Genomic DNA, 14,374 nt, shown 5'->3' on the forward strand with positions numbered 1-14,374 from the left:
CTCTGCCTAGAAGGCCAGCATCCCGGAGTCACCTCTTCACTGTTGGCATTGAGACTTTGTGTACTATTTAATGAAGTTGCTTTTCTTTCAAAAACAAGGACATTTCTAAGTGACCCCAAACTTTTGAACGGTAGTGTACATATTTCTGATAATTATGCTGAAATTATGTTAATGTAACAAATCTGTAAGTCAGTTTATGTCACTGTATATAAGTTGAAGTTTTACCCTAATTTAAATGTTTATAACGCTGGTTGAAAAGAGATGTAAACAGTACTTGCTGACTTTTTGCAAATCCAAATGTGTTTTCCACATAGATTCCACGTCACAATAGGTTGACATACGAGGTTGAAACAACATTGAGTCGACCAGTGTGTGCCCAGTGGGAGTGTTGTGCAGTAACTACTCTTGCTTTTGGAGAAAAAGAAACCAGTGAAAGCCTAACTTCCACAGGCGTCGACAACATTCTAAATTCTACTCATGACTGTGTCTATTGTCTGTCTGTCGCTGGAGGAGGTAGCCAGGTTCTAGGTTAACACCACAGATGACTATGGATGGGAGTGTTTGCACACCATGCCTTTTGGCTCAGCGTAATCAGAACGGTGCACCCACACCAGAGATAATTCAAAACCTCCCCAATAGCTTTAATGGCCACATCTCAGTAGGCACACCTATGCCTCCTCCCTCCCAGAGACCAATCTCACTGACAAGGCTAACAGCATTCCCACCAGGCAACAGCACCACAGCTTAACTTAAAGTATAAACTAGCCCATCAAATAATTTCAAAAGTGATGCTGAAAGAGAGGGAGAAGAGTGTTCGTTTGCGCAGTGTTGTTTTGATAAAATGCTAACCAACAAACTCCATTTAAAAGTAACACTGCAAGGAAAGATTCTCCAGTGTGCCATTCATCAACCTCTGATGCAAGTGAGACTTATGAATGTTCCCCCATATGTCCACTCAGCAATCAAGATAATGGAGCATGTTAATAGCTGTTAGAACAGTGTCACGTCGGAGTCATAGCTCATTCGCTTAGTCACGTGTCTGTTCATTCAAGCATCTTTTAAATGCATAGGAATATAGGAATGTACAGGCGTGGACAAAAGTTGAGAATGACACAAATATTAATATTCACGTAGTCTGCTGCCTCAGTTTGTATGATGGCAATTTGCATATACTACAGAATGTTATGAAGAGTGATCAGATGAAATGCAATCAATTGCATAGTCCCTCTTAGCCATGCAAATGAACTGAATCCCCCAAAAACATTTCCACTGCATTTCAGCCCTGCCACAAAAGGACCAGCTGACATCATGTCAGTGATTCTCTCGTTAACACAGATGTGATTGTTGACGAGGACAAAGCTGGAGATCACTCTGTCATGCTGATTGAGTTCGAATAACAGACTGGAAGCGTCAAAAGGAGGGTGGTGCTTGGAATCATTGTTCTTCCTCTGTCAACCATGGTTACCTGCAAGGAAACACGTGCTGTCATCATTGCTTTGCACAAAAAGGGCTTCACAGGCAAGGATATTGCTGCCAGTAAGATTGCACCTAAATCAACCATTTATCGGATCATCAAGAACTTCACGGAGAGCGGTTCAATTTACATTTGTTGTGAAGACGGCTTCAGGGCGCCCAAGAAAGTCCAGCAAGCGCCAGGACAGTCTCCTAAAGTTGATTCAGCTGCGGGTTTGGGGCACCACCAGCACAGAGCTTGCTCGGGAATGGCAGCAGGCAGGTGTGAGTGCATCTGCACGCACAGTGAGGCGAAGACTTTTGGAGGATGGCCTGATGTCAAGAAGGGCAGCAAAGAAGCCACTTCTCTCCAGGAAATACATCAGGGACGGACTGATATTCTGCAAAAGGTACAGGGATTGGACTGCTGAGGACTGGGGTAAAGTAATTTTCTCTGATGAATCCCCTTTCCAATTGTTTGGGGCGTCTGGAAAAAAGCTTGTCCGGAGAAAAGGTGAGCGCTACCATCAGTCCTGTGTCATGCCAACAGTAAAGCATCCTGAGACCATTCATGTGTGGGGTTGCTTCTCAGCCAAGGGAGTGGGCTCACTCACGATTTTGCCTAAGAACACAGCCATGAATAAAGAATGGTACCAATACATCCTCCGAGAGCAACTTCTCCCAACCATCCAGGAACAGTTTGGTGACGAACAATGCATTTTCCAGCATGATGGAGCACCTTGCCATAAGGCAAAAGTGATAACTAAGTGTCTCGGGGAACAAAACATCAATATTTTGGGTCCATGGCCAGGAAACTCCCCAGACCTTAATCCCATGGAGAACTTGTGGTCAATCCTCAAGAGGCGGGTGGACAAACAAAAACCCACAATTTCTGACAAACTCCAAGCATTATGCAAGAATGGGCTGCCAGAAGTTAATTGACAGCATGTCAGGGTGGATTGCAGAGGTCTTGAAAAAAGAAGGGTCAACACTGCAAATATTGCCTCTTTGCATCAACTTCATGTAATTGTCAATAAAAGCCTTTTCATAAGTGTCAATGCTTGTAATTATACTTCTGTATTCCATAGTAACATCTGACAAAAAATATCTAAAGACACTGAGGCAGCAGACTGTGAAAATGTAGATTTGTGTCCTTCTCAAAACTTTTGGCCCCGACTGTATATAGCTTTCTGTCTTCATACGGGTAAGGAACCCAAAAATGACTAAGCAATGTCGGCATACAATTGGACGATTCCATGCCAGCGTAGGCTAAAAATATATTTTTGGTATCTCAGATTGTTCTGGTAGGATGTTTGACATGCTTTTAACATTTGTATCAAACGTTTTTTAATAACTTATTTTTTATGATAGTGGAAATTTTAGACCTACAGCGCCTTCAGAAAGCATTCACACTAAAGGTCGACCGATTAATCGGAATGGCCGATTAATTAGGGCCAATTTCAAGTTTTCATAACAATCGGTAATCGGCATTTTTGGACACCAATTATGGCCGATTACTTTGCACTCCACGAGGATATTGCGTGGCAGGCTGATGACCTGTTATGCGAGTGCAGCAAGGAGCTAGCTAGCATTAAACTTAAATAGATTACATTTAGATCTGTTTGTCACTGGCCTACACACACACACACACACACAATAACCCATAATATAAAAGTGTAATTATGGTTTTTGAAATGTTTACAAATTAAAAGCTGAAATGTGTTGAGTCAATAAGTATTCAACCCCTTTGTTATGGAAAGCCTAAATAAGTTGAGGAGTAAACATTTACTAAACAAGTCACATAAGTTGCATGGACTCTGTGTACAATAATAGTGTTTAACCTGATTTTTGAATGACTACCTCGTCTCTTTACCCACACAATTATCTGTAAGGTCCCACAGTCAAGCAGTGAATTTTAAACAGATTCAACCAAAGACCAAGGAGGTTTTGTAATGCCTCGCGAAGGGCACCTATTGGTAGATGGGTAACAAAACAAAAAAAGAAAACATTGAATATCCATTTGAACAAGGTGAAGTTATTAATACACTTTGGATGGTGTATCAATAGACCCAGTCACTACAAAGATACAGGCGTCCTTCCTAACTCAGTTGCCAGAAAGGAAGGAAATCACTCAGATTTCACCATGAGGCCAATGATGACTTTAAAACAGTTAGAGTTTAATGGCTGTGATAGGAGAACACTGAGGATGGATCAACATTGTATTTACTCCACAACACTAACCTAATTGACAGAGTGAAAAGAAGAAAGACTATAAAAAAAAATATTCCAAAACATTCATACTGTTTGCAACAAGGCACTAAAGTAATTCTGCAAAAAATGTGGCAGATTGTTAACTCTTTGTGCTGAATACAAAGTGTTATGTTTGGGGCAAATCCAATACAACACAGTTCGAAGTACCACTCTCCATATTTTCAAGCACAGTGGTGGCTGCATCATGTTATGGGTATGCTTGTAATCGTTGGGCACTGGGCAGTTTTTCAGGATAAAAAAATAAAATGGCTTGGCAAAATCCTAGAGAAAACCCTGGTTCAGTCTGCTTTCCACTAGACACTGTGATTAATTAACTTTTCAGCAGGACAATAACCTAAAACACAAGGCCAAATCTACACTGGAGTTGCTTACCAAGAAGACAGTGAATTTTAAAAACGTATGGCAAGATCTGAAAATGGCTGTCTATTAATAATCAACAACCAATTTGACAGAGCTTGAAAGATTCTGAAAAGTATAATGGGTAAATGTTGCACAATCCAGGTGTGGAAAGGTCTAAGAGAATGAAAAATGTATGCACTCATTACTGTAAGTTTCTCTGGATAAGAGTGTCTGCTAAATGACTAAAATGTTACCCAGAAAGACTCACAGCTGTAATCGTCGCCAAAGGTGCTTCTACAAAGTATTGACTCAGGGGTGTGAATACTTTTGTAAATCAGTATTTCTGTATTTAATTTGTTAATAAATGTACTAAAATTTCTAAAAAAGGTGCTCACTTTGTCATTATGGGGTATTACAGTATGTGTATATGGGTGTGGGGGGAAAACGATTTAATCCATTTTGAATTTAGGCTGTAATACAACAAAATGTGGAATAAGTCAAGAGGTATGAATACTTTCTGAAGGTACTGTACTTTATACATGACTCCTATAAGACCTTATGGTCCGTGAATTGTACATGATACAGACAACATATTGGTGTCATTATACTCCTTATAGTGTGTTCTAACACATGGACTATGTATAGATTCTGAAATCGAAATATTCACATTAATTTATTCAACTTTAAAAATCAAAATACCCTTTTTGATTTGATTCATTTTAAAACATATTGTTTGGAATAATAGGCCTATACACTACGATAACATAAAATGTCCAGAGTGGGCTCTCTGCTAATTCTGAAGTTATGATAAATGTTATGAGCACCACGAACACAGTGAATGGGAAAATTGATTCAAAGGGAACTCCCTCTGCTGGTGATTTGCTGCATATGCAAACCTAAAGGAAGGCTGTGATTGGGTTAATGATCTATAGTGTCAATTAAAAGTACCAGAGAGCCTACTCTGGAAATTGTACGTGTTTGAAAAGTATATTGTTGAAAACAATCCGTCAAAAAAATTGCCAATTCAAAAAGGGTACTTTTGAGATATTTATATTCATTCATATTATAATTTTGTATATGGAATAAATTAATGTGAAAATGTATTTCAGAATTTAGACATACTAGATATTTGAGTGCACACTAATAGGAGTAAAATGACACCAAGATGTTGTCTGTATCATGTAGGGTTCACAGATCATAGGTTCTTACAGGAAGCATGTATAGGTCTTAAAAGGGCCTAAAATGGCCACTTTCATCATGATTGCCTCATAAATGGTTTGTGATACAAATGTAAAAAGCAAGTCGAACATATTATTCCTCCCAATGAAGTTTATGTTAGAATCTGAGATAGCAAAAATATTTTAGGGCTACGCTGGCATGGAATTGCCCAATTAATAGAATTGTGTTGATGCACTAAATTCAGTCAAGCATGCTTCCACATCTATAATTAGCCTATAAAAAAGGGCCACACCCCTCCCTTTACCAATAGGAGCCCCACCAGCTTTTCTGGAGAGAGGTAGAGCTCCACCTGCATGTCAGAGTCCTCATAAGCAGCAGGGGTTGGGTTCATCTGACCAGACCCACTCAGTTCAGTCACCAGTACCCTCGCTGAGTCCTGGGAACAAATCATCACTCACAGACACCTGGAAGTGGTCAAATAATGGGAAATAATAATAGGTTAGTGAAAAAAGTAACATTCTGTGCAGGGGCAGACTGGCCCATCTAGCATTTACATGAAATGCCAGATGAGCCAGTCCAGTTTTAGCCCAGTGGTTCTGTCTAACCTGGGGGGGTTTTGCACAAAGGGATCGCTAACAATGGGGGCCTGGAGGAAAAAATTAAATACAAAAAATAAATAAAAATAGGGCAGTGTGGGGGGCCTCAAGGGGAAAAAATAGAAATGCCAGGGCCGATTTCTGGTCCCAGTCTGCCCCTGATTCTCTGTGTCAGAAGGTTGGTAGCCTATGTGGAAATTCAAGGTGATGATGTAGCTCCTGTTTTTGCAATGGAAACCATGGAAGAATATAGCTAGCTTTATAAACTCAAAGCATAGAATATTTGGCTTATGGCTAGCTAGCTGTCATTATCAACTTCTGATTAACATACTATATCTAACGTATGTTGTAACAATTCCTAAAGAAGACATTCTGAGGCACTGTCAGAAGAAGTAACTAATCTGGTTATCTGGATATTTGGTTAGTTAGCCTAGCTAGCCAGTTAGCTAGCTGACATCCCACACTTAAAGTTAGGATATGAAAACAAGCGGTCTAACATCTCAATTGCATACAAGTTTGTTGACGTTTTGAATGGCTGCAGATAACAAATTACTGTAAAAAGCTAAATGGAATCACATACCTCTTCATTGTGATGATCAAATATCCAATGTCGTATTTTTTCTTACCTTACGAAGTGAACATTCTTCAGAGCATTTACAAAGACACGACAAGTTTGCTTGACAACGCACCCAACTTCCTGGATACGATGATAAAGTTGGCTTTGCCCCTTGGGATATGTAGTCAATAGGTTATCGTATTGATCGATTACAACACAACGACGATACATGACCATACATGTTCGTTTCAAAGTTTATTGGTCGCAGTTTAGCATATGTTATAGTTGGTGCAGCTAAATGCTTATGTTAGCATCTCCATTAAACTGTCAAAAAAGTAGGCCTACACGCATATTCCAAATTAAATTTGTATATCATCTATGTATATATACACACAGGATGAATTTACACAACATATAGGCCTATTAAGAATTATATGTAGGCTACAGCAGTATGTATAGCCTATTGCAGTGAGCAATGTCAAGAGCCCAGTATATAAATAAATATGTGGTGTGTATAAACAGTGCAATGTACAGTAGTACAAATATTAGAATGAGATGTGTTGAGAATAAATTAGGCCTATATAAACACACAGTACAAAACCCCATGGCAAATGGATAGAATTGCAAGAATTAGCTTCCGAACCAGAGTCTGGAATATAAAAATGTACTGTATGTATATGAATGGTGTGTATAGACAGTATGGGCAGTAGGCCTATGTGAATAGGTGTGTAAAGCAGTAGTTATATAGGATGAACCATGACTAGAATACAGTATATACAGTGCCTTCTGAAAGCATTCATACTTCCACATTTTGTTGTTCCAGTCTGAATTTAAAATAGATTAAAGATACAAATTCACACAATACACCATAATCATGATAACACCACCCACCAGTAGCACACGTTCCAGCAGGTATATCTCACTGATCATCCCCAAAGTCAACACCTCGTTTGGCCGCCTTTCCTTTCAGTTCTCTGCTGCCAGTGACTGGAACGAATTGCCAAAAAAATAATAATAATAATAAGTCGCTGAAGTTGGAGACTTATTTCCCTCACCACCTTTAAACTTCAACTATTTTCTACTGTGTCATTGACTTGTTTGTGTTATTGGCTTGTTTATTGTTTACTCCATGTGTAACTCTGTGTTGTTGTCTGTGTCACACTGCTTTGCTTTATCTTGGCCAGGTCACAGTTGCAAATGAGAACTTGTTCTCAACTAGCCTACCTGGTTAAATAAAGGTGAAATAAAAAAATAAAATGACAAAGTGAAAACAAGTTTAGATATTTTATTTTTAATACATTTGCATAAACATAAGTATCTCATTTACATTAGTATTCACACCCCTGAGTTATAGTCAACTTTGGCAGTGACTACAGCTGTAATTCTTTCTGGATAAATCTCTAAGAGCTTTGCACACCTGGATTGTACAATATTTGCAAATTCTTCCATCTCTGTCAAGTTGGTTTGTTGATCATTGCTCGACAGCCATTTTCAAGTTTTCGCAATGGATGTTCAAGCCGATTTAAGTTAAACCAACAATAAAGATTTTTTTTAAAGTAAGTCAGAAAAATATGCTAAATAAACAAAAGGAAAAATAGTATACAATAAAAAATAACAAGGCTATATACACAAGGGAAACCAAGTCAATGTACAGGGGTACAGGGTAGTTGAGGTAATATGTACCTCAATTGTAGGTAGGGGTAAAGTAGTATGCATAGATAATAAACAGAGGGGAGCAGCAGCGTATGTGAAGATTGTGAAGGAATGTTAATGTGTGTGTGTGTGTGTGTGTGTGTGTGTGTGTGTTGGAGTATCAGTGTAATATGTGTGAGTGTGTGGTTAGAGTCCAATGAGTGTACATCAAGCCTGTGCAAGAGAATCAGTGTAAACAAATAAGAAAAAATACAAATAAAAAGGGGTAATTGCAAATTGTCCAGGTAGCCATTTGATGAACTGCTCAGCAGTCTTGGGGTAGCCCTGGTATATGGCCCTGGTATAGACGTTCCTGATGGCAGAGAGCTCAGCCACAGTGATGTAAAGGGCCGTACGCACTATCCTCTGTAGAGCCTTGCGGTCGAATGCCGAGCGGTTGCCATACCAAGTGTTGATGCAACCCGTCGGGATGCTCGCAATGGTGTTAACCATTCGGCTATGGGGAGCGTGATCGCACAGTCGCCGGGGAACATCTGGAGCTCTCATGCATGGTTCAGTGTTGCCTGCCTTGAAGCAAACATAGAAGGCACTGAGCTCAGGAACATTCAATATCGTCTTGGTAAAGCAACTCCAGTGTATATTTGGACTTGTTTAAGTGAACTTGTCTCCCAGTGTCCGTTGGAAAGCAGAATTAACCAAGATTTTCCTCTAGGATTTTGCTTATGCTTAGCTCTATTCTCGTAAAAAAAAAATTGGGTGTACATTTTTGTTGTAATTTGTACCCCCTTTTCTCCCCAATTACTATCTTGTCTCATCGCTGCAACTCAACAACGGGCTTGGGAACTGCGAGTCATGCATCCTCCGAAACATGACCCGTTAAGCTGTGCTTCTTAACACCCGCTCGCTTAACCCAGAAACCAGCTGCACCAATGTGTCAGAGGAAACACCATTCAACTGACGACCGAGTCGGCCTGCAGGTGCCCGGCCCTACACAGGGAGTCGCTAGAGCGCGATGAGCCAAGTAAAGCCCCACTGGGCAAACCCTCCCCTAACCCGGATGACGCCGGGCCAATTTTTCACCTCCCTATGGGACTTCCGTATTCCGCTTCCAGATGGTAGTGGGGTGAACATGCTGTGGCTTGGGTGGCTGAGGTCCTTGATGATCTACTTCTTGGCCTTCCTGTGACACCGGGTGCTGTAGATGTCCTGGAGGCCGGCTGCAACCATGTTTCAGATAATTTCGTATTGTTCTGTACATAAATCTGACACTCCATTTAATATGATATGTTACGATTCGTTGGTATGCATTAATTAGTGGATGTCCATCGTCCATTTCATTAGACATGTTAAGTATTCACAAAAATATGTTCATGATTTGTGCAAAACGTATGTTACAAATTCCAATTAGTTGTTGCTGACTTTGGCTAGGTGGCTAATGCTAACGTTAGCTAGCTGGCTAAAGTTAGCTAGGCTAGGAATTTGGGTTAGGAGTTACATTAAAGGGTTCGGGTTAGGAATAGCTAACATGCTAAGTAGTTGAAAAGTAAATAAAAAGTAGCAAGTAATTGCAAAGTTGCTAAAATGCAAAAGTTGTCCGTGATGAAATTCCAACACTCAACCTTCTCATTACACACCCACCCTCCTTTTGTTTTTTTCTTCAGTAACCTTCTGTCTTATGTAACCGTACCAAACATAATCTACACTACACAACCAAAAGTATTTGGAGACATGCTAGTCAAACACCTCATTCCAAAATCATGGGCATTAATATGGTGTTGGTCCCCCCTTTGCTGCTATAATAGCCTCCACTTTTCTTTGAAGGCTTTCCACTAGATGTTGGAACATTGCGGCGGGGACTTGCATCCATTCAGCCACAAGAGCATTAGTGAGGTCAGACACTGATGTTGGACGATTAGGCCTCGCTCGCAGTTAGCGTTCCAATTCATCTCAAAGGTGTTTGATGGGGTTGATGTCAGGGCTCTGTGCAAGACAGTCAAGTTCTTCCACACCGATCTCGACAAACTATTTCTGGATGGACCTTGCTTTGTCCTAAAACAGGAAAGGGCCTTGCTCTAACTGTTACCACAAAGTTGGAAGCACAGAATCGTCTAGAATGTCATTGCATGCTGTAGCGTTAAGATTTCCCTTCACTGGAACTAAGGGGCCTAGCCCAAACCATGAAAAACAGTTCCAGACCATTATTCCTCCTCCACCAAACTTAACAGTTGGACTATGCCTTTCGAGCAGGTAGTGTTCTCCTGGCATCTGCTAAACCCAGATTTGTCCGTCGGGCTGAATGAAGCATGAGAACACGTTTCCACTGCTCCAGAGTCCAATGGCGGTGAGATATAAACTCAATCAAATTTATTTATAAAGCCCTTTTCACATAAGCTGTACAAAAACATTTTGGATGCACAAAGTGCTGTACAAAAACTCAGCCTAAAACCCCAAACAGCAAGCAATGCAGACGTAGAAGCACGATGGCTAGCAAAAACTCCCTAGAAAGGACAGAACATAGGAACAAACCTAGAGAGGAACCAGGCTCTGAGGGGTGGCCAGTCCTCTTCTGGCTGTACCGGGTGGCAATAACAGAACATGGTCAAGATGTTCAAACGTTCATAGATGACCTGCTGGGTCAGATAATAATAATCAGTGGTTGTAGAGGGTGCAACAGGTCAGCACCTCAGGAGTAAATGTCAGTTGGTGTTTCATAGCCGATCATTCAGAGACAGCTGGTGCGGTAGAGAGAGGGTCCAAAACAGCAGGTCAGGGACAAGGTAGCACATCCAGTGAACGGGTCAGGGTTCCATAGCCTTAGGCAGAACAGTTGAAACTGGAGCAGCAGCATGACCTGGTGAACTTGGGACAGCAAGGAGTCATCAGACCAGGTAGTCCTGAGGCATGTTCCAAGGGCTCAGGTCCTCCGTGAGAAGAGAAATAGAGAGTATACTTAAAAATTCACATTTTTGGACAAAGTTTCGGAGTTTTGCAATGTTACGAAGATGGAAAAAAGCTGTCCTTGAAATATTCTTGATAGGTTCGTCAAAAGAGAGATCAGGGTCCAGAGTAACGCCGAGATCCTTCACAGTTTTATTTGAGATGACTGTACAACCATCAAGATTAATTGTCAGATCCAACAGAAGATCTCATTGTTTCTTGGGACCTAGAACTAGCATCTATGCTTTGTCCGAGTTTAAAAGTAAAACATTTGACGCTATCCACTTCTTTATGTCTAAAACACAGGCTTCCAGGGAGGGCAATTTTGAGGCTTCACCATGTGTCAACGAAATGTACAGCTGTGTATCGTCCGCAAAGCAGTGAAAGTTAACATTATGTTTCCAAATGATATCACAAAGAGGTAGAATATACAGTGAAAACAATAGTGGTCCTAAACTGGGACCTTGAGGAACACCGCCATTTACAATTGATTTGTCAGAAGACAAACCATCCACAGAGACAAACTGATATATTCCCGACACCTAAGATCTAAACCAGGCTAGAACTTGTCTGTGTTGACCAATTTGGTTTTCCAATCTCTCCAAAAGAATATGGTGATCGAGTATCAAAAGCAGCACTGGGACGGCAGGGTAGCCTAGTGGTTAGAGCGTTGGACTAGTAACGGGAAGGTTGTGAGTTCAAACCCCCGAGCTGACAAGGTACAAATCTGTCGTTCTGCCCCTGAACAGGCAGTTAACCCACTGTTCCCAGGCCGTCATTGAAAATAAGAATTTGTTCTTAACTGACTTGCCTGGTAAAATAAAGGTAAAATAAAATAAAAAAACTAAGGTCTACACCACTACAGCCAACGCTTGGCAGTTATTGTACTGACGTTGCTTGAACTCGGTAGTGAGTGTTGCAACCGAGGACAGATGATTTTTACTCGCTACACGCTTCAGCACTCAGAGGTCCCTTTCTATGAGCTTGTGTGGCCTACCACTTCACAGCCGAGCCTTTGTTGCTCCTAGACATTTCCACTACACAATAAGAGCACTTACAGTTGCCTGGGAAGCAGGGCAGAAATTTGACAAATTGACTTATCGGAAAGGTGGCATCGGAAAGGTGCATTGAAAGTCACTGAGCTCTTCAGTAAGGCCATTCTACTGCCAATGTTTGTCTATGGAGATTGCATGGCTGTGTGGTCGATTTTATACACCTGTCAGCAACGGTTTGGGCTGAAATAGCCAAATCCACTCATTTGATGGGGTGTCCTCTTACTTTTGTATATATAGTGTATCATACTAATTTGAGTGTCCCGGATTTACGTTTACTATGTTATATCTAGTCTATGAGACTAGGCTGGGAGGGTAGGCAGTGTGCCCGATGTGTGCCCGATGATGCGTTGGACTGACCGCACCACCACAATGGTGCAGCTGTTGAAGTTTGTGCGGGTCTAAAAGAGGATTTACACTTACCGGAGGCTTTCCAAAATGCGATCCGGAGGCTCCGTAAAGTGAGTTTGCACTTGCAGAGCCTCCGTAGGCTTGCCGAGGGCAAATCAAGCTCTGTACCGCATCGCTGTGTGCATCCAAAATGTTTTAACAATGTGGAGAGCTCCGGATTGACATGATTGGTTGATGGTAGATGAGGGTGGAAGGTCCTGTTTAAATACAAATTTACTTCCTTGACAACTTCCTTCACAACTGCTCTACTCTGTTCATGAAGAAGTTTGAACGCTCTGGCTTCTGTGGAGGCCGCATCACAGTAAATGCTGTGGCAGTACAGCACTGCAGATGTCAGATTGACCATGCAGAGCCTTTAAGCCAATTTATGCCCGCTCCGTTTGCAATCCGGAGACTGTGCAGATGGTTAGACGCAATTGCATAGCCTCTAGAGGTTTGTGGAATCCAAATTGAACTCCGTACCGCATCACCATGCACCTCCTACATTTTGTAACAATGTGGAGGGCTCGCTTCGCATTGACATGATTGGTTGGTGGTGGTGGGAGGTGCTGTATAAACACAAACTCACGTTCTTGACAACTTCCTTCATAGCAGCTCTGCAAAGTGCAAAAAGTATGAATGTCCTGACTTCTGCAGAGGCCATACACAGTAAACACTGTACAGCCACTGCAGAGCCTTTTAAAGGCGTTGCATAGTCAATCCGATGTCTGCATTGGCCATGCAACCTTTTGGGGCATTCATACTTACTGCACTTCGCTGAGCAGCTCAGAGCTGTTGTGAAGGAATTTGTCAAGGAAATTAGTTTGTGTTTATACAGGACTTTCCACCCTCACCTACCATCAACCAATTATGTCAATGCGGAGTTATGGCGCCCTCTTCATTGTTACAAAATTTGAGAGGCACATGGTGATGCGGTATGGAGCTCAATTTGGCCTCTGGAGGCTCCGCAATTGCGTTACGCCATCCATATGGTGCCTCTGACCACATTTTCAGATCAAACATAAATTGGCTCTTAGCATAGCCTCGGGCAGTAGGGGAGCTGAGCGTGCTGCAAAAAATCGGAATAATTATAATTGAAAAATCATTGTATTTCTTTCACAAAAGTTGTGCACTGGGCCTTTAATTGTCCTGCATTAGCTGACTGACATAAGATATAACAGAGCCAACGCAAGTAAAACCTTTCAAACCCCCCAGTCTGCCCAAAAAAATCGCGGCGCCCTCACCCCCCAACTACTTACTGTAGCGATGACTATTACGGACCAATCCGAATTTCTTCAGCCTTCTGAGGTTGAAGAGGCGTTATTTCTCCTTCTTCACAACGATCTCGGTGTGGGGGACCTTTTCATGTCCTCGGTGATGTGCACGCCGAAGAGGAACATGAAGCGTTTGACCCTCTCTACCGCGGCCCCATCGATGTGGATGGGGCGTGCTCTCTCTGTTGTCTCTTGTGGTCCACGATCAGCTCCTTTGTTTTGTTGAGGGAGAGGTCTCATTTTGGTCTACACATTAGGCCTATATTAAAATTAAAACAAATCTACATTTCTAATTTAACTCCCAGGTTGACTTTATCTAGGATTAGCCTAAATTTAGAGAATAAAAATGCATAAATCACGTGAAGATACTCCGGCATTTGTAATTGTACTGCGATATGCCCACACTGCCGCTTTATATTTTGCAATGTTACAGATAGGCCTACCGACCAATGTAATAAGGATGGTCAAAACAGGCAACTCAACAGCGGTGTATTCATTACGGAAACCGTTTAAGAACGGAAACAACAGCAAAACCAGAGTTTCTATTTAACAATTTCAGGTAAATTCCTCACCGTTTGGTTCTGATTGTTTCCGTTTAAGAAACGTTTTGTTACAGAATCGGCAGAATGAATACACCCATGTGCTCACCGGGGCGGTTCATACAGGGCTGGGCGT

General features: G+C 41.5%; 1 protein-coding gene across 4 annotated transcripts in view; it reads right to left on the minus strand.

Moving 5' to 3' along the window:
• lrrc56 (leucine rich repeat containing 56) overlaps positions 1-6,523 on the minus strand; it is a 44,878-nt gene extending 38,355 nt beyond the window's left edge. The window contains exons 1-2 of one of the 4 annotated variants that reach the window (XM_064929751.1): positions 6,464-6,523; positions 5,591-5,705 (exon numbers count right to left, since the gene is read on the minus strand). In XM_064929751.1, coding sequence (XP_064785823.1) covers positions 5,591-5,692 — 102 coding nt within the window. In that variant the 5' untranslated portion in view covers positions 5,693-5,705; positions 6,464-6,523. Of the gene's footprint in view, positions 1-5,545; positions 5,706-6,417 lie in introns of all 4 variants that reach the window. The other 3 variants (XM_064929750.1, XM_064929748.1, XM_064929749.1) reach the window with 3 other exon arrangements.
• Positions 6,524-14,374: the final 7,851 nt, after the last annotated feature.

This window comes from Oncorhynchus masou, chromosome 22 (genome assembly GCF_036934945.1).
Source record: "Oncorhynchus masou masou isolate Uvic2021 chromosome 22, UVic_Omas_1.1, whole genome shotgun sequence".
NCBI classification, from domain to species: Eukaryota; Metazoa; Chordata; class Actinopteri; order Salmoniformes; family Salmonidae; genus Oncorhynchus; species Oncorhynchus masou.